At 38.8% G+C, this 27,358-nt stretch overlaps 1 protein-coding gene across 3 annotated transcripts; it reads left to right on the forward strand.

Annotated features, from left to right (window-relative positions):
* Positions 1 to 1,492: 1,492 nt before the first annotated feature.
* On the forward strand, positions 1,493 to 27,355 carry LOC100497338 (synaptotagmin-1). 3 transcript variants are annotated; one of them, XM_002938707.5, is made up of 8 exons: positions 1,493 to 1,597; positions 15,415 to 15,526; positions 17,163 to 17,333; positions 18,226 to 18,338; positions 20,870 to 21,253; positions 21,970 to 22,089; positions 24,559 to 24,670; positions 25,633 to 27,355. In XM_002938707.5, the coding sequence occupies exons 3-8, from the start codon at positions 17,168 to 17,170 to the stop codon at positions 25,932 to 25,934; spliced, it is 1,197 nt and encodes a 398-aa protein (XP_002938753.2). In that variant the 5' UTR covers positions 1,493 to 1,597; positions 15,415 to 15,526; positions 17,163 to 17,167; the 3' UTR covers positions 25,935 to 27,355. The 3 variants fall into 3 exon arrangements, with proteins under 3 accessions (XP_002938753.2, XP_012817850.1, XP_031756492.1); XM_012962396.3 differs by having other exon boundaries at positions 1,532 to 1,613; XM_031900632.1 differs by lacking the exon at positions 1,493 to 1,597 and adding an exon at positions 14,652 to 14,861.
* The last annotated feature ends 3 nt before the right edge of the window (positions 27,356 to 27,358 follow it).

Raw genomic sequence — 27,358 nt, forward strand, 5'->3', positions numbered from 1 at the left:
CTCCGTACTAGAGTACTAGGACAGCCTCCCAGCAGGCAGTTACCTATTCGCTAAAGCGCTTCCGGTCCTGACCTGAGCGGCTCCTCACACTCAGCGCTACACCCTCCCAGACCGCGCCATACTTCAAATAATTCAAGCCTGCACACTTGGCACCAGCTCTCCCACCCATTGCTCTCTGCATGCAGCTATCATTAGCCACACTCCCACCCGGACAAATCAGTCCTGTCCCCTAAGGCAGTCCTCTCTCCATACTCCCCTCTCCATTCCAACCCAAGGTACCCGCCCAACGCGTTTCGTCACGTTCCACGTGACTTCATCAGGGGCTATCATTTTAAAGTTTGAAAACATTTCTAGGGGTTTTCGGGTCCTGTTTTATGTGTTATTACAGTTTTGCTGAAAAAGGTAAAATTGCCCTTTAAGCTGTGAGTCTCAGTTCCTCCAGGAGACCTGTTTAGCTTATTAGTTACTATAGTATCTTAGTGCGGGGGGGGGGCTTTTTAACTTTCTGGGCTCTCTGCCAAAAGCCCACTTATTTAATTAAATGTGAGAAACAATGTATCTAAGTGCAGGTGAAGCTTGTTAACTTTCTGGGTTCTCTGCCAAAAGCTACTTTTTAATTAAATTTGTATCTTTTTTAGCTTCAGTGCAGGAGATCAAAGGGAAATGAGGGACTTTTCAGTGAGAATGCCGGACTGTGGGCTCAGCTGTCAAAAGAGGGACTGTCCCACGAAAATCGGGACATTTGGGAGGTATGCCTTAGGCTGATGTCCCATGGAGAGATTTAGTTGTCCACGGGGATTGGCATACGTGTCGCTTCAATTTCTGAAGTCAACTGAAGTTGCCTCATGAGAAAACTTTATGTGATTTCGAAAAAGCTAAGTGCATATGCCAACCCACTGGCTATTCACATCAGGGTTACATCAGTCACATGGAGAGAGCGAATGTTCAGCATATGTAAATCATATTTATTATATGGTTATACAGATATGGGATCTGTTATCCAGAATGCTCGGAACCTGGGGTCTTCCGGATAAGGGATCTTTCTATAGTTTGGATCTCCATGCTTTAATTCACTAAAAAATAATTTAAACATCAAACAAATCCAATAGGATTATTTTCCATCCAATAAGGATTACTTATATCTTAGTTGGGATCAAGAACAAGGTACCGTTTTATTATTACAGAGAAAAAGGAAATTATTTTTAAAAATTAGAATTATTTGTTTAAAATGGAGTCTATGGGAGATGGGCTTTCCGTAATTCGAAACATTCTGGATAACGGGTTTCCGGATAACATCTTATACCTGCACTGCCCTTAAAAAAATAACAAAAGAAGTAAAACTCCTGTCCTTATTGTTTTATAGTTTTCACCAATATCTCATGCTATTTGTGACATCAAAGCTTTAAAGCACATGAGCTAACAGGAAAGCAGCTCCGGCCTCCCAGGTAGGGAAGGGTGTTCAGCTCAGTACTTAGAATAATACAGGGCAGGTTAAACTTGTTGTTCTAGTGTAACATGCCAAGATTGCTGTGCATATGTAACATGCTGCGGAGCTGAGAACATACTGCAGGCTGTCTGCAGAGGAATCTATGCAAAGGTAATGTGCAGACTGTGTACGTTTTTTGGATATTTTATACTATGGATTTAATGTATAATCATATTGTTTTCTAACTATGCATTCACTTTAACCCAAACTGTATACTTTTTCAACAACATAACAACATTGTGAACAGAGAAAATGTTTTCTTTCAAATGTAAATGTAGTTAATGCTATGTCAGTTGAAGAATGTTTTATTTAATTATTAATAGATCAGAACGGTTCCTCTCTGTGTGTATACGGCAGTAAGCTATTTACTTCACAGCTGTTATGGAGCAGCCACCGTGCAACTATTTCCCTTTCACTAATCATAGGTTTAAGGATAGCATTAAGGAAATTAGAATCGTTTTTCTAATGTTTAAGGTCCAACAGTACAAGTTAGAGGTTTCCAAACTGTGGAACTGCCTTCTCCATGCTGGGTTTAGGGGGGCCCAGTCTGAAGGGTGAGATAAGGGGTACAAGCTGATTTGCTGCCCTGAATATCCAAGGAACTATAGCAGTATTACTATTATGACAGGGTTTTCATATACAGGTATAGGGTGTATTATCCAGAATGTTTGGGACCTGGGGTTTTCCAGATAAGGACTCTGTAATTAAGATCACCATGTTTTAAATCTGCTAAAAATGATTTCAATGTTGGGATTGTTTTTGCCACCAATATGGATTCATGCAGCTTAGTTACCATCAAGTACAAGGCAGTGTTTTATTTTTACAGGGAAGATGGAAAACATGATTTAAAATTAGTATTATTTTGATTAAAATGGAGTCTATGGGAGATGACCTTACTGTAATTTGGAGCTTTCTGGATTGCGAGTTTCTAGATAAATGATCCTATACCTGTATATCTAATCTTAAGGAGGCCACTCCATACAGGAGGTTTCAATCCACAGGCAGAAATCACTTCTTATTTAAGTCACATCAGATCATGATGGAACATTATTCTATTTTTTGGGGCTGCATTCAAAAGGCCGCCTCAGAGTGGCATAAACCCCCAGAAACGACAAAACACGTATAACTAGGCTTTACTAGGCTTTCATTTCTCCCGCATTTTCACTGCATGTAAACCACTAAAGCCAGAAACTGTGCTGGTGTGTGCAGCCAGTGTATATCCCATAACATGCATGCAGTGTACAGACTATATTTTATATAGGTAACGTTGCCTTGTGATAACAGTATGTATCTGGTAAAAGGGCTACAGATAAGCTTGTTTCATCTCCCCCTCTGGATCAGTTTGAGGTTTGGTAGGATTTACTTAACCAAAGAGTTGAACTTGATGGTGTAACTTTGTTTGAAAACTCCATGTCACCATTTTAAATTTTCTTTCAAATATCATCTGCCCCAACCCTGTACATTTTCAGAAAGATTCCATTCTACACTTTTTATCCTTCACTGGCTGAATTCCGCCTCAAAGTTGTGATTTATAGTTTAGCCAAGTTTGCCAGCCATTTATTTATTTATTTATTTTACCTGTTACTTTCATAGTTTGTACCTGAATAACTGCCATAAGTTATGAACCACTTACTAGAATATATTGTTTTTACAAAGGGGTGCTTCCGCTAGGAGGCAAGGTGGGAAGTTTTATAAAGGATGGCAATAAGCTCCCTCTGTTTATTTTAAGAACAGAATTTTTGTTTCTTTGCTGGAAACTCAGACAAGGTCTAAATCTGGCCATACGCACCTATAATAGGTTTCGTACGATATTCGGTGCGTGTATGGCAACTCGGCGAGGTGACCGATATCACAGGAGGCTGCTCATATTGGTCGACTCACCGATTGGGTGGGTTAGAAGATTTTGATTGGGTGCCATTGTAGGTGCCCGAGCAAAATCTACGTTCAGGGCTGAATCGGCAGAAGGAGGTAGAAATTTTTGTTTCTACCTCCATATCTGACGATTCAGCCCTGAACGTCAGTGGAGGGTTGTAACGATCTTTCGTGCGACTGATGGTCGCATGAAAGATCAAAAATCGCCATGTGTGTGGCCACCTTAACATGCCAGAGGGGTAGGTGCCCAGGAGGGGACCATTGTTACTGCTACCTCAGGCAGCAAAGTGCCACAATGCACCCTGGCTATCACTCACAGACCATTACCCTTTCTGTTTTCCAGAATGCTCTGGATCTGGGGTTGGATAGGGGTATTAATTTGGATCACCAAGCTTTTAATCACAAAGTCTACTAAAAAAATGTAAACATTAAATAAACCCAATAGATTTTGCTTCCAATAAGGATTAATTTTATCTTAGTTGGGATTAAGCACAAGGCACAGTTATTATTACAGAAAAAAGGCAGTCATTTTAAACATTTGGATTATTTGATGAAAACAGAGTCTATAGGAGGTGGCCTTCCTGAAATTCAGAACTTTCTGGATAATGGGTTTCTGGATAAGGGATCCCATACCTGTATTTCAAACACTCTAAAATGAAAGAAAAAAATATTTAGGCAAAAGCAAGGAAATTAGTTTTACCTACATATATTACAGTCAAATCCTGATGTTTCTGCGGACTGGAAAAACCTAATATTTGGCAAAATGTAAAATGATAATGTAGGTAAAGGGGATTTTAGGAAAAATGGCCCAAAATTATGACATGAAATGCAGGAAAATTAATTTAAAATCTAGTAATTTCCCCCTGAAAGGCATTAGAACATGAAGGGACCATAAAGAAAATGTAAAACCCAGGATATTGTAAAATGGGGATATGTAAAATTGGGGTTTGACTGTATTATGAATAATTAGGCCCAGGGGCAGATATATTTTTATTTGGAATGTACAATCCCCTTCCCAACAGCATTGGCAACCCTGGGAATTATGGGCCCCAGGCAACTGCACAGATGGCCTTTATGTGAGGTCCAGCACTAATTAAACCAGTGTCACAAATTACATTTAGCCTTATTTTCTGGTTATATACTGTATGTAGAGGTGGGATCCATGACAATGTAACAGAAGAAATTTGCAGCAACAAAACACTGTCCAGAAGGATGTATAACTGTATCACACTGTATAAACAGGACATTGTATTTCAGGGACTGATGTAAATCATTTATAATCACTGTAAAGCGCTGCAGAATATGTTGACGCTATATAAATTCGGTAAGTGATAATAATAACACAGGTATGGGATCCAAAAAATTAAAATTACTGAATGATCCAAATTACTGAATGATCCATTGTCCGGTCTCGAGCATCCTAAATTACTTGAGTCCCATACCTGTAGTTTTATAAGAAGTCACATATTGCTTTCCATTTCCACAATAACCTCTTAATTAAGTTTAGAAACCATAGCTAGTATAGGTACGGATTGTGTGCAATAAAAATGGTTAAGTATTATGTAATATAGTCCTTGATTGGCTGCCATTGTTTCCAGTGAAAACACTTTTACTTGATAAACCACCTGCAATGGCCAAAGGCCGGGTATTTACCATTATTTTCAGTTAGTGACAGATGATTGCAGTGGTCAAAATGCCATGTGTGCCGTATGACTTAATATTAGTTTAATTAGGTTAATGGTGAGTTGGCCTGCAGTCTAATAGCATACTAACCAGCCAGCCACCAAATATTTTTAAGCAGTGAAAGGGTTTATTGTAGTTAGACAAGGGACTTTATTGAAGTCTGTGTACAAAAGGTGTATTGGTTTTCCCTTTTTTAGATATGCTATACTATGCAAACACAAGGATTAAAGATTAGCTTTGGGGAACACATATGGTATGTAGCTGATCTTGTTTGAGATGTTGCTTCTATTAAACACTGTTTGGAATGAGACTTGTGCACAAGAAATGGAGCAGATCCAGGTATTGGACTATTCCCTGTGAAAGAGAAGATTAGAAGTAAACCAGTTGGACCTGATAGAATAAAGCAAGGCTGCCAAAGGCCATAATTTGCAATCTAATTGATTTTTAATGCCCTCAAGCCTGTTTAGGGATGCCACAGACCTTCTTGTATGCAGAACATCTTCTTTTAAGTATAATATGGTGTTGTTTTTTTAGAACAAGAAGTACTACATTCCATGTGTACATGTTCATTGCATATAATAAGAAATAGCATTAGTGTCCAGCTGGAGGCTTGTGGACCAGATGTGATTCTCCAAGGAATTTCCATGGCCCCCAGTATGTTCAAAGGCCCTACAGAACACTTTATATGACATTATCATTTGAATATAATCTGGCCATTGAACAAGTGGCATGAGAAATAATCTGCCCCCACTGAGCTAGAGTGTTATTCTGTACTGTCTATTACAATAGGTATGCTTGCATTTATTATATTGTGGTCTATTTACTGGCAGCTCCTAAATTTCTCGAGGCCTACTTATCTGACCCAGCACCTCTGTCTTCAAATTCTTGAGAATTATGGAGTGTGGTTCAGTTATGGAAATATTGGGTAATGTGAATATGAGGTGAGGTACAACTGTATTTAAATGAAGAGTTGGGGCATAGAACATATAGTTGTTTTACCAGGTTGGATTGGCACCTTATTAAGTATGATTCAGAACAGGAGAATAATAGAAAGATGCAATATAGAAATGTGTAGAGGGAAATATGGGCTCACATTGCATGAAGCAGCAACAACTAGGGCAGGGGCACACAAAATGGAAAGGAAAGGGGATCTGCTGTAGTGCATTCCTTTCCGTAGCTACATTCACAGGCTCGTGGAGCTACAGGCCATGGATAACAGTCTCATTTCTGTGCTGAAATCCGCTCCATGTACCTCCGCACAGGCCATTCCCAGGAGCACACAACAACCAATTCACTTTCCTTTGCCTGGGTTGGCATAACATGGCCTAGGGTACATTGCTAGGGGGGTCCAGTACCAAAGTGAGCTACTAGTGGGGAGGGAGTGAGTCAGCCAGGAGGGTGGGGGAGGATGATAATTAGGCATGTTCAGATGTGGGTAAACGCTGGGATAATTTGTGGTTCATGCAACGTTTTAAAAATGATCTCTTCGTTTGAAATACCTAAATAATTATTTATTTAAATTATTTACAGCACTTGCACTTTCTTTTAAAGCTAATTAACTCACAAATGTGTGTAATCAAATTCTACATTTTCAGAATTCATCATGTATTACAATCAACTTTTTAAAGGAGAACTAAACCCTAAAAACAAGGCAGAAATGCTGTAGTTAATATGCTGAACCTATGGCAACAGCCTAAAGTTTCAATCGCTCTATAAAAGTAATAATCCAGGGCTTCAAATCTGTGCACAGGAAGTCACCATCTTGGATTTTGTTAGGACTGTCAGTGACACTCGCATGCTCAGTGCAGTCTAGGAAGCTGTTAACAAGCTTAGCTTAGGGCTCGTAACAAATTATCAAGCAGAAAATGAGGTTCACATGTTATAGAAGCTGATGCTACAGGGCTGATTATTAAATACTGATGCTAATTGCACTGGTTTCTGAGCTGCCGTGTAATGAGAATCTGAATTAATTACTATTTAGCCTTGTATAGTGACATTTATATTCTATATACACAGTATATTGTAAGTAGGTCCCTGAGCTACTGGGGGCGATTTCAGGGACACACAACTTTACCACTAAAGGTTGCCTGGGGCTGGTACAAATTCCCTAATAATAGTGTACAACATTCCTATGTTATTTCTTGGTTAAGCTTGAGTTCTTTTTTAACTCCTAGCACCAGTGATACCCCTATAACAAAGTATCTGACAATTATTTAATGTTTGTCTTTATTTTACTTAAAAACTGGGAGTAGTTCTTTACTGTTTACGCCTATGGCAGACCTGGGAGTGCTAGGCAGACTACACCAGTTCAAGAAAAAAAACAAACAAAATTGTGCCTAAAGGTGTGAGAGACAGAAAAAATGTCTTCTGTTTGCACCTTAACAGGAAGGAGGCAAAACAGGATTTAAAGCTGCAGGCACAGTGGCTTCAAGGTTAAAGACTGCATTTGTAAATTTACAGCTTCTTTTCTGCTGAAACTGCCACATTCTATTTCAAGTTACCATAATGTTATCTTATCAGGTAATCTTTATTACAAATCTCTTTGTTATTCAAATGTATCAGGATCTTCTGGTTGTAAGCATGCTGTTAACTCTTTTACTGCCAAGCACGTATGGCATACGTGCTGGCAGTAAAAGGGCTTAGACGCCAACGACGTGTCTCATACGTCGTTGGCGTTTAAGCGCTGCCCTCTGCAGCGGCGGCATGTGCCGCCGCTGCAGAGGGCTTCTAACAATGACAGCCCCCCTGGGCAATGTGCCAGGGGGGCTGTCATCAGGGTCCTGCGAGCCGATCGCTCGCAGGACCCTCCAGGAAGCAGCAGACGCGATCGCATCGCATCTGCTGCTTCCTGCTTCCTCCCTCTCCCCCAGCGCCGGCCCAAATGAGGAAGGAGGCGATCGGGTCTTCAGGAACAGGTAAGGACTTTTTTTTTATTGCATTTACACACTTTTACACACTTATACACACATTTACATACATTTATACACACTTACATACATTTACACACACTTACAGCACACATTTTAGCATTTTTTTATTTTATTTTATTTTTTTTTTTTTTTCATTTTTCACACTTTTATACACTTATTTACACTCATATACACACTTACACACTATCACACAACTTTTACACATGTACACACATGTATACACAAACACTTTGGTTTTTTTTTGTTTTGCTTTTTTTTTTTTTTTTTTTTTCATTTTACCACTTTGTTTTTATTTTCTTTTACCTAAAAACTGTTTATTTTGACAGCGTAACTATTGGATCAGATATTCTGGCCACTAATTACACTGTCATGTAACTTATTTTGTTGTTTCACTGATTTGCACAATTTTTGTGGTTTTATCACATTTTATCCCTATATAAGTGTTCCTGATCTGTTTTTAGCGTAGCTTTGCCAGGTGTAACTTTGGTGTACAAAAATAACTTTACCTATTTTGAATTCATCAGAATGTGTACTTTCCAAAAATATATGGTTTTGTGGGGGATCTGTATAGTTAGGGGAAGTTTTGGCACATAATACACTGACAGGGGGCTCTGTGTGCAAAAGCTGAGCTGGCAGGCGAGAAATCCTTATGCGCTATTTTCATTTAGGGTTCAGTACATACCGCAGACTTTGGTATATCTATGCATATTGGGCATCAAACTGTTCAGTAGGCCTCTGGTGTTCCTATTTGGGGTGACTTGCCTTTGTACGCAAGAAATTGTGTGAGATAAATGCGACAAATTGCAACATTTTTAGGCGATTTTCTGAAATGTCATAAAAACCAATAACTTTAGGAAAGCTCTGCAGATTGGTACTTTGGTGTAGAAAGGACTCTTTACCCTTGTTGGATTTGTCAGAATGTGTACTTTCCAAAAATATATGGTTTTGTGGGGGTCACTGTATGGTTAGGGGAAGTTTTGGCACATAATACACTGACAGGGGGCTCTGTGTGCAAAAGCTGAGCTGGCAGGCGAGAAATCTTTATGCGCTATTTTCATTTTGGGTTCAGTACATACCGCAGACTTTGGTATATCTATGCATATTGGGCATCAAACTGTTCAGTAGACCTCTGGTGTTCCTTTTTGGGGTGATTTGTCTTTATCTGATCTTTATCAAGAAATTGTGAGAGATAAATGCGGCAAATTGCAACATTTTTATGCGATTTTCGAAAATGTCATATAAATCTGCAAACTTAGGAAAGCTTTACAGCTTGGTACTTTGTAGCAATAAGAAATATTTACCCATTATAGATTCGGGGGGATGCGTATTTTCCAAAAATATATGGCTTTCTGGGGTGAATGTACTTTTTTTGTAGCATTATCCCACATAAAGGATGTAAATGTGTTGATTTTGCAGGAGCTGAAATGATAGATCATATGGGGGTATGTTCCCATTGGGGCCCCTACATGCCACATACTTAGGTAAACCTATACATATTGGGCATCAAACTGTTCAGTGGACCCCTGGCGTTCAAATTTAGGGTGTTTTATCTTGGTACCTAACACTATGTGGGAGATAAGATGCTGCAAAGTGGAAGCTTTGAGGGGATTTTTGGAAATGTCATCAAAATTGCTAACTTTAGAAAAGCTGTGCGGCTTGGTACTTTGGAGTAGAAAGACATGGGTACCCATTTTAGATTCGGGGGAATGTGTACTTTCCAAAAATATATGACTTTCTGGGGTGAGCGTACTTTTTTGTAGCTTTATCCCACATATAATGATGTAAATGTGTTGATTTTGCATGAGCTGAAATGACAGAAATGACAGTATATATGGGGGTATGTTCACATTGGGGCCCCTACATGCCACATACTTAGGTAAACCTATACATATTGGGCATCAAACTGTTCAGTGGACCCCTGGCGTTCAAATTCAGGGTGTTTTATCTTGGTACCTAATGCTATGTGGGAGATAAGATGCTTCAAAATGGAAGCTTTGAGGGGATTTTTGGAAATGTCATCAAAATTGCTAACTTTAGAAAAGCTGTGCGGCTTGGTACTTTGGAGTAGAAAGACATGGGTACCCATTTTAGATTCGGGGGAATGTGTACTTTCCAAAAATATATGGCTTTCTGGGGTGAGCGTACTTTTTTGTAGCTTTATCTCACATATAATGATGTAAATGTGTTGATTTTGCAGGAGCTGAAATGACAGAAATGACAGTATATATGGGGGTATGTTCACATTCGGGCCCCTACATGCCACATACTTGGGTAAACCTATACATATTGGGCATCAAACTGTTCAGTGGACCCCTGGCGTTCAAATTCAGGGTGTTTTATCTTGGTACCTAATGCTATGTGGGAGATAAGATGCTTCAAAATGGAAGCTTTGAGGGGATTTTTGGAAATGTCATCAAAATTGCTAACTTTAGAAAAGCTGTGCGGCTTGGTACTTTGGAGTAGAAAGACATGGGTACCCATTTTAGATTCGGGGGAATGTGTACTTTCCAAAAATATATGGCTTTCTGGGGTGAGCGTACTTTTTTGTAGCTTTATCTCACATATAATGATGTAAATGTGTTGATTTTGCAGGAGCTGAAATGACAGAAATGACAGTATATATGGGGTATGTTCACATTCGGGCCCCTACATGCCACATACTTGGGTAAACCTATACATATTGGGCATCAAACTGTTCAGTGGACCCCTGGTGTTCAAATTCAGGGTGTTTTATCTTGGTACCTAATGCTATGTGGGAGATAAGATGCTTCAAAGTGGAAGCTTTGAGGGGATTTTTGGAAATGTCATCAAAATTGCTAACTTTAGAAAAGCTGTGCGGCTTGGTACTTTGGAGTAGAAAGACATGGGTACCCATTTTAGATTCGGGGGAATATGTACTTTCCAAAAATATATGACTTTCTGGGGTGAGCGTACTTTTTTGTAGCTTTATCCCACATATAATAATGTAAATGTGTTGATTTTGCAGGAGCTGAAATGACAGAAATGACAGTTCATATGGGGGTATGTTCACATTGGGGCCCCTACATGCCACATACTTAGGTAAACCTATACATATTGGGCATCAAACTGTTCAGTGGACCCCTGGCGTTCAAATTCAGGGTGTTTTATCTTGGTACCTAATGCTATGTGGGAGATAAGATGCTTCAAAGTGGAAGCTTTGAGGGGATTTTTGGAAATGTCATCAAAATTGCTAACTTTAGAAAAGCTGTGCGGCTTGGTACTTTGGAGTAGAAAGACATAGGTACCCATTTTAGATTCGGGGGAATGTGTACTTTCCAAAAATATATGACTTTCTGGGGTGAGCATACTTTTTACTAGCTTTATCCCACATATAATGATGTAAATGTGTTGATTTTGCAGAAGCTGAAATGACAGAAATGACAGTATATATGGGGGTATGTTCACATTCGGGCCCCTACATGCCACATACTTGGGTAAACCTATACATATTGGGCATCAAACTGTTCAGTGGACCCCTGGTGTTAAAATTCAGGGTGTTTTATCTTGGTACCTAATGCTATGTGGGAGATAAGATGCTTCAAAATGGAAGCTTTGAGGGGATTTTTGGAAATGTCATCAAAATTGCTAACTTTAGAAAAGCTGTGCGGCTTGGTACTTTGGAGTAGAAAGACATGGGTACCCATTTTAGATTCGGGGGAATGTGTACTTTCCAAAAATATATGACTTTCTGGGGTGAGCGTACTTTTTTGTAGCTTTATCCCACATATAATAATGTAAATGTGTTGATTTTGCAGGAGCTGAAATGACAGAAATGACAGTTCATATGGGGGTATGTTCACATTGGGGCCCCTACATGCCACATACTTAGGTAAACCTATACATATTGGGCATCAAACTGTTCAGTGGACCCCTGGCGTTCAAATTCAGGGTGTTTTATCTTGGTACCTAATGCTATGTGGGAGATAAGATGCTTCAAAGTGGAAGCTTTGAGGGGATTTTTGGAAATGTCATCAAAATTGCTAACTTTAGAAAAGCTGTGCGGCTTGGTACTTTGGAGTAGAAAGACATGGGTACCCATTTTAGATTCGGGGGAATGTGTACTTTCCAAAAATATATGACTTTCTGGGGTGAGCGTACTTTTTACTAGCTTCATCCCACATATAATGATGTAAATGTGTTGATTTTGCAGAAGCTGAAATGACAGAAATGACAGTTCATATGGGGTATGTTCACATTGGGGCCCCTACATGCCACATACTTAGGTAAACCTATACATATTGGGCATCAAACTGTTCAGTGGACCCCAGGCATTCATATTTAGGGTGTTTTATTTGGTTACTTTATGACCTGTAGGAGATAAGATACTATAGACTAGAAGCTTTGAAGCGATTTTAAAAAAAAATCACAAATTTTGATAAAAACCAATAACTTTAGGAAAGCATTGCGACTTGATAGTTTGGAGTAGACAGACAGTTGTGCCTATTCTGTATTCCCCAGAATCTGTTCTTTCCAAAAATGTACAATTTTCTGGGATAAACCTTCTGTTAGTGGAATTTTGGCCTTGAAATCCAAAGTATGCAGTTTTTTTGGAGCAGTGCTTTGGGAATTTGGTAGTGTACTGCTGGGAGTTTTTGACCTATACAAGTGAGTATATTCGTGCATAAAATAATTTTTGTTTCTAGTATGTGTGATTATATTATGGAAAATTTGATTTTTTTTGCATTTTTAGACATTTAGAAGCCTATATCTTGTTACAGAATTGGAATTACACAAAAATTCTACCATATTTTGAAAGCTTAGGTTGTTCTGAAAAAAACGATATATTGTTTTCCTTGGTAAACTAAAAGTCCCCCCGAGGAAAGGCCCCTAAAGTGAAACAGTGCAAAATGTTCAAAAACTGTCTGGCAATACAAGTTCCGCTTTGACCAAAATGGCTGGCAGTAAAAGGGTTAATGCATATCCCCCATGGGGAGATACTCGTCGATAAATCTCTGCTATCTCCATTCTCCACAAAATGCCTTCCCACCGGCGGTTCACATTATTGCCGGTGGGAAAGCATTTGGTAATGGAAACTTGGGGAGACTTAGCAATGCGTATGCCTTCCCACCGCTGGTTCACATTATTGCAGGTGGGAAGGCATTTAGGGAAGAGTTTTATCACAGGCAACTAATCTCCCCATGGGGCATTAGCCTTACCATATAGAACCTAAAACTGAAGGAACACAGTGCATTTCCTCTGTAGGATTATTGCAGCGGGAAGTGAAGTGTACACAACTACTTCTGAGACTTTCCATTGACTAATGCAAACTGCTGGGAAGTTCAAGTACTGGTGTTTCTAGCCCAAAAGAAATTTTATTGGGTGTTAAGGGCTGAGATCCCCAAAGACATGCACTTTCAGGTGGGTTGCAATACGTATGCCTTCTCATTGGTGGTTCGCATTACTGCAGGTGGAAAGGCAAGGACACACGCTTTCAGATGGTTTGCAATACAGTCAATGAGAGGATGGAAGGACAGTTTTAACATTCCCATGTTCCTTCCCATGTTTACTCATGGCGATCCCAATGTTAGTCTATGGCAAGGCATTTTTGGGAAGTAGTGATTTTTTAATTCTGGTTGCAAATCACCCCATGGGTCATTGCCCTAACACTCCCATATTTCCTCAATTTATGGCAATGGTTCTCAAACTGTTGGGCTTGTCCTCCAATATGGAACCTACAGAAATGGATGGGATGCCCAAATGAAATTGAATATAAGGAAGTACTGAAAAAATTTTGGAGCTTAAACCCAAATAGCCCAAACACCACTGATCAAAGGTGTGGATCTAATAAGAGGACCTCTTTCATTTTCACAGTTTTTGGTCTTATCATTTGGTATTGGATTTATTTTAGGTCAAAATTGTGCTGTTGTTAGGCGTTGTTTTAGCGTTCAGCTCAGGACCATTTGTGGTGGCCCATACAGAACAGTGCAATGCCCTGAGATACAACTGCATGAAAGCAGTGGTGCAACTCATAGTGCTGTGCCAGGAGCAAAGTGGAGCTGCATGATGGGATGAAGCTCTGCTGCTGCATATTTTGGGTGTCCACATCTTTGCTGTCCACATCTTGCACCTTGCTGTAGTGTGCTTGTGTAGGGTATCAGGCAACAAAAGTTGGAGCAGTTAATATATGACTGATAACTGGGATTTTTAATTGCCTTTATAATGTGTTAAGTAAAAAATAATTTGGGTTTCATGTTTAATTTGAAAAGGACTTTTATTATACAGCTTTTTATGTCTGGGTGTCAAAACTTTAATATGTTTAATTGAATTTGGTATGAAGTTTTATGTTCCAGTGCTGTGCAGGGTATAAAAATATTTGCCATTCTGGCTAAAGCTTTCTGTGCAATGACAACTTTGTATTTACATAGCTTTGCCAGGCCTTTCTAGTCTTTATTATGATTTGATATGCAGCTTTTCATTCACGCTAAGGGGCACATTTACTAATCCACGAATCCGAATCACGAATGGGAAAAAATCGTATTGGAAACGAAAATTTCGGAAGATCGCATATATCACGAAAATGCTTACGAAAAAATCGTATTAGTCACGATAATATCATATTGGCGATCCGAAAGTCCCGAAATTTTCGTACCGGACAATTGTAAACAGCGGTAAAACCTTTCCGATTTTTTCGTGCAAACGTCCTAGATGATACCATATGATATACATGTATACATTTATGTTTTGGCTTAGGGCAAAGGCATATTTATGCCTCTCCAGGATGCAATGAATTCCTTTACAGCACTATACCATTAAGAATACATCATTACCTTTGTGCAGGGCTGCTTTAAGGTACCAGTGGGCCCAGGGCAGAGATCTCATTGGTGGGTCCTCACAGCCAATAGATTTGGGATAGAACTACGCTATAGCAGGTTAGTTTAAATATACGAAGGCAGGCAATTAGGAAATGCTTACTGAAGTAAACATAAGGTCCTGGGGAACTGCTTTGGCCCAACAGTCATGGGAGAGGATAAATCACAAAAAAGTATAAATAAGAAAGCAAAACAAATACATTAAATGGATATCTTGAAGAGCTCTTTCCGATGAAAAAAAATTATATTGAAATTCTATCTGAGTCCATTATTTCTGGGGCATGCTTCGGCCAAAAGTTACAGCAGACAAAGCTTTAATTGTGGACACTGTCTCAGTGGGCCCTGGGCAAATGCCCCTTTTACTCATTTATTAAAAGGGCCCTGCTTTTCTGTCATTTCTTCAGTTCTTTTGTCCCAGCTGGACTTTAGCCTTCATACACTTGGCAGCGGGTACTGACTACAGAGAAAACTGAGCATGACATTTAAATATTGATTGTCTTTTAGCTATACAGATATTAGGTTGGTGTAATTGTGCTGGAGGAACACTGTGCACTCCCACTATGGTTAATATTTTGAGTTTATAATTTGTAAATTGTGTGTTTTTTCCCATCAGATGGTTTCCTGTGGGCGTCAGCTACAGACAAATGCTCAATACACTGGAGCGTGCCGCCCTGAATATACTCTTTGCTGAATTCAGTTTTGCTCCTTGTGTCTGGGATAGCCTGGTAATGTATAGCTTTCTTTCTGTTCTGAATTGTTACTCACATTATTTAGTGAATGTAGTCATTTGTATGGCTTCTAAGCTTCTCAAAAGCTCTTAAGACCTCTTAGTTTTATCATAACCTGACCCTATATGGAAACAGAGACTGTTGATGTAGTATATGTCTAAATAAATATTATTGGCAACTTTTCAACTTTAAATTTCTAAAGGCAATTGAAACCCAAATGTGCATAACAAATGCAAATTTAATCTTTCCAATATATTCCGTAATAAATATTTCAGTTATTATAAGGGTATTTGTAAATGTATTTTCTATTTTAAGGCATTATCTTTCTCTATTCTTTGCACTTCTAACCCTGGCTTCATTTACTGATAAAAATGTACCAGTAGCTCCCCTCCAGCCAAGACTCTAATTCCCACAATACTTTGCACACTTTTTCCCTTCTAGCATAGACTCTATTTCCCACAATACCTTGCACACTCCTAGGATTCTTCTTCTGTAAAGGTCTCTTAAACACAGAAAATACAAGGCTTTGCGGACATTGGAGTCTGTAGGTGAGCTGACTAGTGCTGTATTATTTAGGAGCAGTGTGGGTGGGGGGGGATAAACAGAGACATAGTTACATACATAGTTACATAGGGTTGAAAAAAGACCAGAGTCCATCAAGTTCAACCCTTCCAAGTAAAGCCAGCACACACAACCTATACTGACCTATCTATACACTCACATACATAAACTATATATACAACCACTAATACTAACTGTAGATATTAGTATCACAATAGCCTTGGATATTCTGATTGTTCAAGAACTCATCCAGGCCCCTCTTATAGGCATTAACAGAATCTGCCATTACCACATCTCTAGGAAGGGCATTCCCCAACCTCACTGCCCTCACCGTGAAAAACCACCTACGCTGCTTCAAATGGACAATCGTATGTAGGAGGCTGAAACTGACGTTTCCTGGGCTGGTGTTTTTACAAGATGTGCGCCACTAGCCTGAGGGTGTTTTACCAGCTTGTACTGCCCTAGGCCATTACACAATAGACAACGCCTAGCCTTTGAAAAATTTGCCATTTAAATATTTACCCCCATCTAGAACCTGGAATGTCTTCCTTTATCCCTATACTGAATCATTATACTCCTCAAATACCCCTCTAAAGGAATGTGCTTTTCAGACTGATTTATTGAAAAATTCACCAAAAACCCTACTAGTCCCACCAATATGTTTCACTTCCTGTTGCCTCCTTTCCCAGGCTGTACAGGGAGGAAGCAGCACTCAGCACACTGCACTGTAGGATAGGAACCAATTAGCAGCTAGGCTGACCTGAAAGGGAACTATGTTGGTTTTCCCTCAGATTCATTAACATTCTAAAAACATTCTAGTAGGATAACTGGCTTCTGAAAGAGGCCATACAGGCAGCAGAAATGTAAGAATAGGCAGGCTGATCCAACACTTAAAAGAACTAATACAAATTCTTTATATAGTGTTCTTGTGCTAAATCTTTTTACAGAGTCATGTGTTTAGAGGGGTAATAATTAAATTTGCCTTCAAGTCATGTATGTCTTACCCACATATGAAATATGAGCATCTATTTACAGTATGTATGTTTAATCTACCTTCTTTTTTCTCCAACAGGGACAATGCTGCAAATTGCCCTCGCTTCGTTCCAGATATTTCTCCCCTTTTCCAATTCAGTTAAATACATTCTTCTGGGGGTGGCAATATTCTTGTTCCTGGTGGCAATCTTCCTTTTAGTCTACAACCTTTACAAGTACCTAAGATATAAATCATCTGTTGCTAGAAATGGTAAGACTTGCAAAACAAATTAGAAAAGTACTTTGACCATATCAGATATGTCTGGAGGGATGATGTGCCTTTATTTGCTATTGTACAAATGCGTAGAACCTTCCATATTGCTTGTCCCAACTGAGATTAAACTATTCCATAAAATATTTGTATAGGTTTTTTTTGTATTGTATTGTTTAACTAAAGGGAATATTAAGGCCCAACACACTGTGTATCAGCTATCAGCTAAAAGATAGATAAAAGTAACATTTCTCCATAAAAATCCATAATGTCCACAAATAGAAAATTAGGGGCCAATTCACTAAAGGTCGATAACGCTTATCGCATGTTTTTTTGCGTTACAAAGCATGCGATAAATAAGTACCGATTCATCAAAGTCATTTCACATGCGTTAATCTGCATATCGCATGTGGAAAAAAAACCGCATCATCGCAAAGCGTTATTTCTAACGCATTGTGTTAATTAGGGAATAGAAATAATACTAACGCATGATTCACAAACACATATGAAGCGTTAAACGTGCAAAATATCGCATTAATCTGTTCAAATATTAACACCTACTTGGGGCAGGCAGTACTTAAAAAAATTGCAGTTTGTGAGCTTTTGGCAACACAACATGGACTTTGCAGTGGGATTTTTTCAAGTATGTGTTTCCGAAAGTAATGGTTACATGCGTAATATCGTGTGCTAATATCGCACACAGTGAAATATATTGCGCGGCGGGAAATGTCGCACGTGGCGGAAATAGCTATAATAGTGCTCGTTTTATCGGCCCCTAGTGAATCGGCCCCTTAGTGTTTTACCAACAAGAATTGTAAGGCCCATTGTTTTGGAGTGTTTTCTATTACTATATTACTCTTAGGTAGCTAAATTTTTACATGATTTTCTGCAGAAAAGACATACCTTGATGGAACATATGTTGAGAAGAAAACTACCAGCAACATCCTACTGAAAAGTGTAGCTCCAACCTTTCTAGAGATAACCAGAAAAGAACAAGACTCAAAGGCAAGTTATCTTGTATCTGTGACCATACTGAAATATACTATGACCATTAGTAATTAGAGATATTCAACAAAATAAGAAAAGCATTCTTACCTTTGATATTAATGCTACCAGATCTTTGTTAAACTATCACAAAATATTGTCCTTTCTAGTTGGCCTGTTTTGTTTGGCATAGGTTTGTTGAAATCACACAAGGCCATATAGCTGACCCACCAGTAAACAGGCCAATTAGTCTTAATATCATTGTATTCTCTTCCCCAGTAATGTCCCATGGCCCTATTCCTCTACTGGTGGGTGTCATCAAACATCCCTGTTTTCCATTACCACGCTTATTCTTATAAAATATGATACAAACTAATTTGTCTGGTGGTCTGGCTTGGCGTGTTAAGGTGAACATGCACTTTAAAATCTACCCATTTGGCACGGGTCTTACTCTGATTTGGCCACCAATATCCTTGACCAAGTAAAAATGATTTGCCTGCCAGGCCAATGATTGGATCATAAGTGATCTGTTGGGAGTGGGCCACATCAAGGTGCTGATATGTTCCTAATCCATTGTGATCTTTAAACCACCCAGATAGATATAAAACTGATACCCCGGACAATAAATTATCAGCCTGGTCTTACTTGACCAAGTCTATAGAATATTTCAGCCCATACATGGCCACCTTAACCCTTTAAAGTTGGGTACTGGCATTTTGCTGGCCCATACTCAAAGCCCACAGCATTAATTTGGAGGGGAACACTTAATGAACTAATACTAATACGGCAAATCATCAACTTATTTTTTTCAATTGGCCCTTTACAATAGCACTCTAGTTTAAGGCAAACACATGTACATTCTTTCAAATAACTGTGATCTAGGGCCAGTCTGCTCCTAATTTATATGCTGTAATAAATATGGCAATGCGATAAACAAAGGATTCTAAATGCACAGGCAGGGCACGAGGGGTTATGTATTGACATTTCAGATTATTCCCACAGGTAACTAGGCTTGTGGCTGTAAATGATTTAATCTTCTGCTAGTCATCTGCATGTCTTAGAAGGAAACCATCATGTTAGAAATATGTTTGTATTAAAAATGTACTCTGAATCTTGTAGGAAAATGTTATCTTATCAAAGTGACATTTAAAGTTTGTAAATATCAACGTGTAATGTACTAATAGCAGGAACCACAAAGTGCCAAGCATTTCCTAGTGCAATCTTTGATATAATATAAAATATAAGTAAGGACATGCAATTTGCAAGCTCTTCTGAGCAGGTCTCTCCTGTTCTATTTTTATTCTGTAAACTTTGTAAGTTCCTGCTTTGTTACTCAGTATTGTATGTGTGGCTTAAGCATCAATATGGGTGTCATATGGACATTCCTTCTACTTGCACTAAATAATTGATCCTGACATTTATATGTTGGCTCAGAATGCTAGTAAGACCTTGGATCTAATGGCTGCTCAAAGGCCGATGTTATAATACAGGGCCAACTTGCACCTATAATATTGCACTGCACACTGATTTGGGCCAGCGTGTGGGTTGCCAAATTCGGTAAAGATTTGCTGAGCTGATCTTCTGGAAAAAGACTAGATTTAGTCACACTAGGTAAAACAATGCTTGTGTTATGCTGTAAATAGCATGAAGCAAACCTTTTCTGTACAGCACTTTGGATGCAGAATTAAGCCTGTTCTGCAAATCTTACCACAAGGCATGTTGTTAAATGAGTGCACAAAAACAAAAAATCCTTCTCACTCACTTATTATCAATATATAACGACTATGTGTATAATGGTACTAATAATTACTCCTCTTTAAACAAAACAAGGATTGTTTGTCCATCATATATTGCAATATATGCAAGCTAGACAACTATGTCAATACATTAATGGTTTAAAATTGCTTAGTGGTAAGTTTGTTAAATGAGGCTCAGTTACATTTGTGACATATTTCTAGACATGATTCTTTTGACAAAAAATGTCATGCCATTCATATCCTTAAATGAAGCTTTATGCCATGCATATTACTATATATATTACTGTATAACCCTACATAAAGCTTCATGCCTAGCTGAACTTTATGCCATGCATATGCCTAGCTGAACTTTATGCCATGCATATCCCTAGCTGAACTTTATGCCATGCATATCCCTAGCTGAACTTTATGCCATGCATATGCCTAGCTGAACTTTATGTCATGCATATCCCTAGCTGAACTTTATGCCATGCATATCCCTAGCTGAACTTTATGCCATGCATATCCCTAGCTGAACTTTATGCCATGCATATCCATAGCTAAAGCTTTAAGCAATGCACATCCATAGCTGAACTTTATGCCACGCATATCCCCAGATGAAGCTTTATGCCACGCATATCCCTAGATGAAGCTTTATGCCACTTATATCACTAGAAGAAGGAGCCAAAGGAAGTTCCATGATGGCACATCTTATGGTAAAACCTTATAGCTATAGATGTTACACAGGAAAGTACAGAAAGTAGCACCTTTCACAGCTATTGCGTTTATGCTATGATTTGATTGTCTGGTTTTCAGATTCAACTAATGCGAAAGGAAATGGAAAAGTTGGAAGAGCGTCTTACTCCTTCACCTCCCAGTACAGAAAGTTTGGATGATTTGGATTCTAACCCTCCACTTATGCCTAGAGGGAAACTAAAATTATCCCTTTATTATGATAAGAAGAAAATGGCCCTGCTTATTAATGTTATTGAAGCCACAGACCTCCCAGCCCATAGTCACGATCCATTTGTAAGAATTAAGGTATTCTCCAAAGCAGATGATCCGCATTCTTCTGTTCAAACCATCATTCATGAATGGGACACCAAGGTGGTGAAAAACAGCAGAAACCCAGTGTTTGTAGAGTCCTTCACTTGCACTTTAAAAGAATCACAGCTGCTATCTACCAGTCTGAAGTTTGAGGTATGAGCATTGCCATCTTTATACCAAGTCATTGTTTGCATACTATTAATAAATCTAAGATTAAAGAGACAATATACTGCATTTTCAACATGAGCTCATTCAATAGGGTTTGTGCTTAATCTTTGCCTGGTGATTTTTGTAATTTCTTGAGCTAAATAGGGCAAACAGGGGAATCTACTCCATGTTTGATATTCGTGTGGTAGATAATTAGATTAGCTGTGTACAGATATAAGACTCCTGCTAAAAACAGCCACAACAAAGGGTGAAAGGAGTAGGTTTTACATTGGTTATTTAATGATCTTACTGCAAGAACTAAACATTGAGTAGCTTTAATTTCCCTCATATTATTAACTCATTACACTCCATGACAAACTTACTAGTAGGTCCATTTTATATTATTACAATGATTAGGATTCTACTTTATTGGTTTCTATAAAAGATATGCTGCCTGTGAAAAGCGGCAGGGCAGCCTCATTCCTATAATAAATGGCCTCCCCTACCACAACAAATTCTATGAACCTCAATGCATATAAACAATATAAAGTATCATTAGTTACCTGTAAAGTTCCTTCACCATCACAGAGCCTTACGTCCCAAAACCTATGTTCTTATTGATATCCCTTTATTTCATTATGCAGAAAACGTGGCTGTACCAGACCTTGTTTAGTTAACACTATTAAATGTTTCTCTGTCTTATTTCTTTCTTGCAAAAAAAGGTAAAAGATTTCGACAAATATTCCAGACATACCCTAATAGGGGAGACAAGGGCCACGCTACAGGGCTTAAAGACTTCCAAAACACTGGAGCTTTATGAAGATCTGCAAGAAAAAACGAAGGTAATGAAAGATACTTTGGTACCTTTTATATCAGATATTTATATTGCTTTTTTAAACAATGTTGCATAAGATGTATTGACCACCATAGTCTACTCTGGAAGAACTGCAGAAATCAACCTTGGCCAGCCAGCTGCTTCCCATTCTGATTGAGGGAAATGTTCTGCTATATGGCACAGTCTTGTTGGAATCAGTAGAGATCAGTTAGGGGGCCTTACATGCCCAAAATGGCCCATCTTCAATTACCCTGTGGCTAATGTCACCAAAGAACTGGGAGAAAGCACAACACAATTTGCCTAGATCACAGAACACGTCCTCCCCCAATTCTTGATTGTTGCGGTTGGTCCCCTCAGTTTCTTAAACCTGAATCTCAGCATTTTTTAGGTGGAGAGATCATTTTTTTTATTTTAAATTGGAACTCCACCCAAACACAACTTGAGCTTTTTGAAATGTAAACAATGGTTTGGAACAGTTCCCTAAGCCCCACCCCCTGTTGATCTGCCTGACTACTTTGAGAATAAAAAATGTAAAAGTAGTCGGCTGTCCTCCTCAGCCTGCCTTCAGCCTGCATTCTCCCAATCCCACAATTCCCTGCACATGCGAAGTCAATAAGGAAAGGAACATTTGGTTATGTAGGTTCTGCATGCTGTCTGTAAGTTGTGGAGAAGTTGTTACAATTTATAACATCAATGTTTTAGTCTCTCCTCCTCTTAAACAATACAGAGAGAAGAACTCTTTTTGTAGCTGGATTTCAGCATATAAAATAATATTTATTCATACTTTTTAAGAGAAGAGATTACAGTGATAGGTATAGTAGGGGTTTCTGCGTTGTGTGGGGATCTTTTACAAATTTTTGTTCGGAAGCCAGAGTTCTCTTTAACATTTTTCTTAAAATGCAATCTTTCATAGTTATTATTTTATTTTGATGGTTCCTAAAAATGTTTTCAATTAAGGTTCATTAAGAGGAAGTAAAGATTTAAATACTTTCCAGCAGAACCATGAAAGGGTACAGTAACATTTCTATGTATATATTCCTACCACAAGAGGACCTTCCAGATGGGTATCTCCCTAAACCCTGCTGTCTTCTTTAACCAGCTGCCCCGTGTCTGTGAAAGTTCTCATTCATCCAGGTCATTTGTATATTTACAATATATTATATTTACATGTACATTCTGGACAGGAAGGAAAACTAGTTAAAAAAATGTGTTAAAGAAGCCATATGTGTGAAAGCAGAATAGATGCAGGTCCACTCTGACCCTATAGCTGCCACAGCCCGTTACAACACTTATCTGCTTATCATACAACAAATGCTTATTTAACCTTATTTTAAAAAGGAAATATACCTCCTTTATGAGCTCATTCAGTTGGACTAATGCATAAAAGGTGAATAAACAAAACAAAAGGAAACCATGATAATCTCCTGGGCTGCAGGGACCACATGGCCATCACAAGGTAGCACAACACCTTGTAAAGTGAAGAATTCTGGAACTTGAGGTCCCTCCGCTTTCCATAGTGGGTGTTGCACAGTTTCCATGGCAAGGATAGGGACTTCAAGTCCCAAGATCCATCATGGATAGTAATGCAGCCCCACAACCAAAAAAAATTTGGAGAGGTGGGGAAGGCGGCATTTCATAAACCATCTCAGGGTGGCACTAGGGGCCAGAACGCCCTTGACAAAAAGGTGGTAAATATGCCCTTTAAGGACCACTTTTGCCTTTTTATTTGTCTAATGTAAAAGATAAATCGTTTCTGCTAGTGATCCACTGAAGGATCGTTCCGGGATTCTGCCAAATCCTCGGGCTTTTTGCAGTATTCAGAATCCAGCAAACCAATACTGCACCCTCAAATCATGCGACTTTAAAGCTTTTTAAAACTGAATGTGGCAATATTTTGTTTACAATCACTGTCACTTTTAAAATTTAGCACAACCCTTGTTTCTGAATTTCAATGTTGCTGCAATACTGACAATTCTGCTTCTGTCTCAGATATTGTACTTGTGTGTTCGATCAGGATTGCTCCTTCCTCGCTGTCTCTGTGCTTATGTTTGATACATTTGTCTGCCCACATGGTTCTTGGACCTGCTCAAGGCATTAAGTATGGGGCTACCTTTCATTAGATGTGACAATAAAGGCAAAATTGATGCAAGGTGCAGGTCATACTTTGTGAAGTGGGAAGGGATGTTATCTACTTTGGGGGTCAAGAATTCCAGGCTCCTTACAGTTATATCTTATACAGGGTATCTCTCTGCCTTTATGAACCTTTGGGTATAAAATATTGACCCTACATGGTTTGTGCTTGATATTAAAAGAGTAATACACTTTCTAGGTTCTATGAGATACCTATTTGCCAGTTAAAAAGATGACTTTTTCATTCCAACATATAAAACACAAGAGTTGATCATAGTATAAGCTGTTTTGTTTGTGACTAACCCAAGACTACTTCTGTAACCCTCTCTTTTTTATTGTATTGTAGGATGCTATCGGCGAGGTCTTGATTTCATTAAAATGTTTGCCCACGGCACAAAAAATAGAAGTCGGAATTTTAAAATTCAAAACCAGTTCACTGAGCACAATTTCAGAAAGAGGTATGTTATGATATAGAGTTGTAAAAATGTTTTCAGCCTAATAGGAGAAAAGGGCAGTTACCCTGCGCTGGTAAATATTGTGCATTTGCCTTAGAATCACCTCTACAGTTTATATAAAGAAGTGGCTGTGTTGCCATGGGGGCAGACAAGCTGCCCATACACTGCCAGATACGCTTGTTTGGCGAAGTTGCCAAATTAATGGCTCTGGGTCCAAATTAGCCACCAACACCCTGGGGCCTACAGGTCACACAGATAAGGACCACATCAAAAAGCTTACGCAGTCCTAATCAGACACGAATATCAAGCCTTTCTGATTGATACTGAGCCAACTTTCAGCCAGATATCGGTCATGCATGCTTGTCAGTGAGCCCCATACACAAGCCAATAAGTGTATGGCCACCTTACGGTACATGTTTACACAGCAGGTAAAAGATAAACTAGTTTGTGATGTGCCTTTTCCCATTATTGCATTTTATGCAACAACCAGCTTATTCTGGATTGTAGCATAGCTTTCAAATGACTAAGAAGCCTAAAAGACAGCAAAAAGCTGTACAACTTGCTGTATCCCCATGGCTATTGATAAATGAGCAACAATTGGATAGCTAAATTCATGTGTGGTGAAGGGAATACAGTAGAACGTTTCATCACAATTTAAAAGTAAAGAGAGTATTTGTCAACAACCATAAAAACTACATGATGCACTATAGGGGGCCCCATGAATTATCACTGCATGTTTTGCATCTTTATTAGCACCCTAGGGGATACACGGCCGTGATGCAACTGCTTGCTCACCTATCTACAATATAACAATTTGAGCAGCTAGTACACTTTGTTCTACCTTGGGTAGATGCTGCTGAGGCTTCTCTATATATCTACACGTAGGTCCTTTCAAAGGACTAATATTTTTATAGCTACTTCTAACCTGACAATACCTTGCCTTACTTATTTTCTTTAATTTACAGACGTGTATGCCAGAATAGATGTTTTTACCAACCAGCATAAACAGAAGCACCAGAAATCTAGCCTTCGTGCTAAATCCAAAGTAACAGTGTTTAATGAGACTTTTCTCTTTGGCCTGCCGGACCCTGGGAAAACTCACTGTCTGATTCTTGTCTCACTGTATGAAACTATAGCTAGTGGGAGGAAACTTATTGGACAGACCTCCCTAGGCAACCAGAATACCAAAGCAGAAGATGGACACTGGGAACTTATGATGCAGACATTGCGTCAACCTGTAGCTAAGTGGCACCCACTATTTATTTGAGTAGACAGATTTATAAAGGCAAAATAATGTGTATCTTGGAGACTACAGAGATAAAAACTGCATAGACTGACCGTTCTAACTCTGGAGAAGATTAGAACATCATCATTGATTGTATCAAGGTTTTTATAATCACTCCCCTCTGTGTAATTGAAGTCTCCATGGCATCTAAAATGACACGTCCTCTCTTGGAACACTCATTGCCAAGTTCAAAACTTTCCATGGAAACAATGCCAGAACAGCCATACCTAACATCACTATGTGCAATGCCTAATGTTGGCAGAAGTCCATCTAAAATGTATGGCTGAGATGCGAATCGAAGAAGTTGATTGGCCTACACAGAGTCCTGACCTCAAACCAACATAACTTCCAACAACTGTGGGATGAACTGAAACCCTGGCCTGATCTCCAACATTGTGTCAACCTTAGTAATGCTCTAGTGGCTAAAGAGAAACAACCCCCTGCCCCCACAACTAGCGGAAAGCCTTCCCAGAAGAGTAAAGGCTGTTACAGCAGCAATGAAAAACCTATGGATTGGGAAAGAGAAGCTGGACAGGCAGGTGTGCAGATACATTTGGCCATATAGTGTAGTTTGTATACAACTTAGTTTCTATTTTAAAGCTGTGATAATTTTGCTAAAGTTATTGTTTTGTGAGTAGCCTCTGGATCTCCATTTAAAATAAGTACAGAAGCTGCTACATTTTAGGTCAACTAATACTGTATATTAGAGGCCCACTATAGCCATTACTGTTTAGACTTTATGTAAATACACAGAGTAATGCAAGACTTAACATTATGCTGTAGAAATGCTTCTTTTCTATGTATTTGTAAAGCAATATGGAATATGTTGGCACTATACAAATAAAAGGGTAATATTAATATACAATAAATAATTATACATATTATATATATACACACATACATACACACACACTTTAATCATCTTTGGGGAAGAAAAATCAACCCTGTTAAGCATTTAATAATATTGTCCACTCTTTTGATAAACTGTTACATCTATTTAGTATTGTGCTTATCTACCGAGAAACCAAGTTATCAAGATTAACAGATTGTCAAAGCATGGTTACCGTACTTTTCCGCCCAACATCATTTTCTAACATATTAGGCTTAAGGGCAGTGGCACACAGGTGCTTTGTTGTTGCAGGTTTGCAAGGTTTCTGGCCCAAGTATTTCAGTGGTTGTCAGGGTCTGATCTTTAGTCCCTAAAATAACAGGAGAAATTGATTGCCACTTGGTGCAGTATACCTCTCACGGTATAATCAATGGCGGTTTTGGACAGATGCCATGAGGCTGTGGACTACAACATTGGCCAGTATCCATTAAGACTACAATGACTTGTCCAACAGATTCCTGTGTAGAAAGTCCTCCTGAATAAATAAAATAAAAACACTCCTTATTGATCCTGACTC

Source organism: Xenopus tropicalis, chromosome 4 (assembly GCF_000004195.4).
Source record: "Xenopus tropicalis strain Nigerian chromosome 4, UCB_Xtro_10.0, whole genome shotgun sequence".
NCBI classification, from domain to species: domain Eukaryota; kingdom Metazoa; phylum Chordata; class Amphibia; order Anura; family Pipidae; genus Xenopus; species Xenopus tropicalis.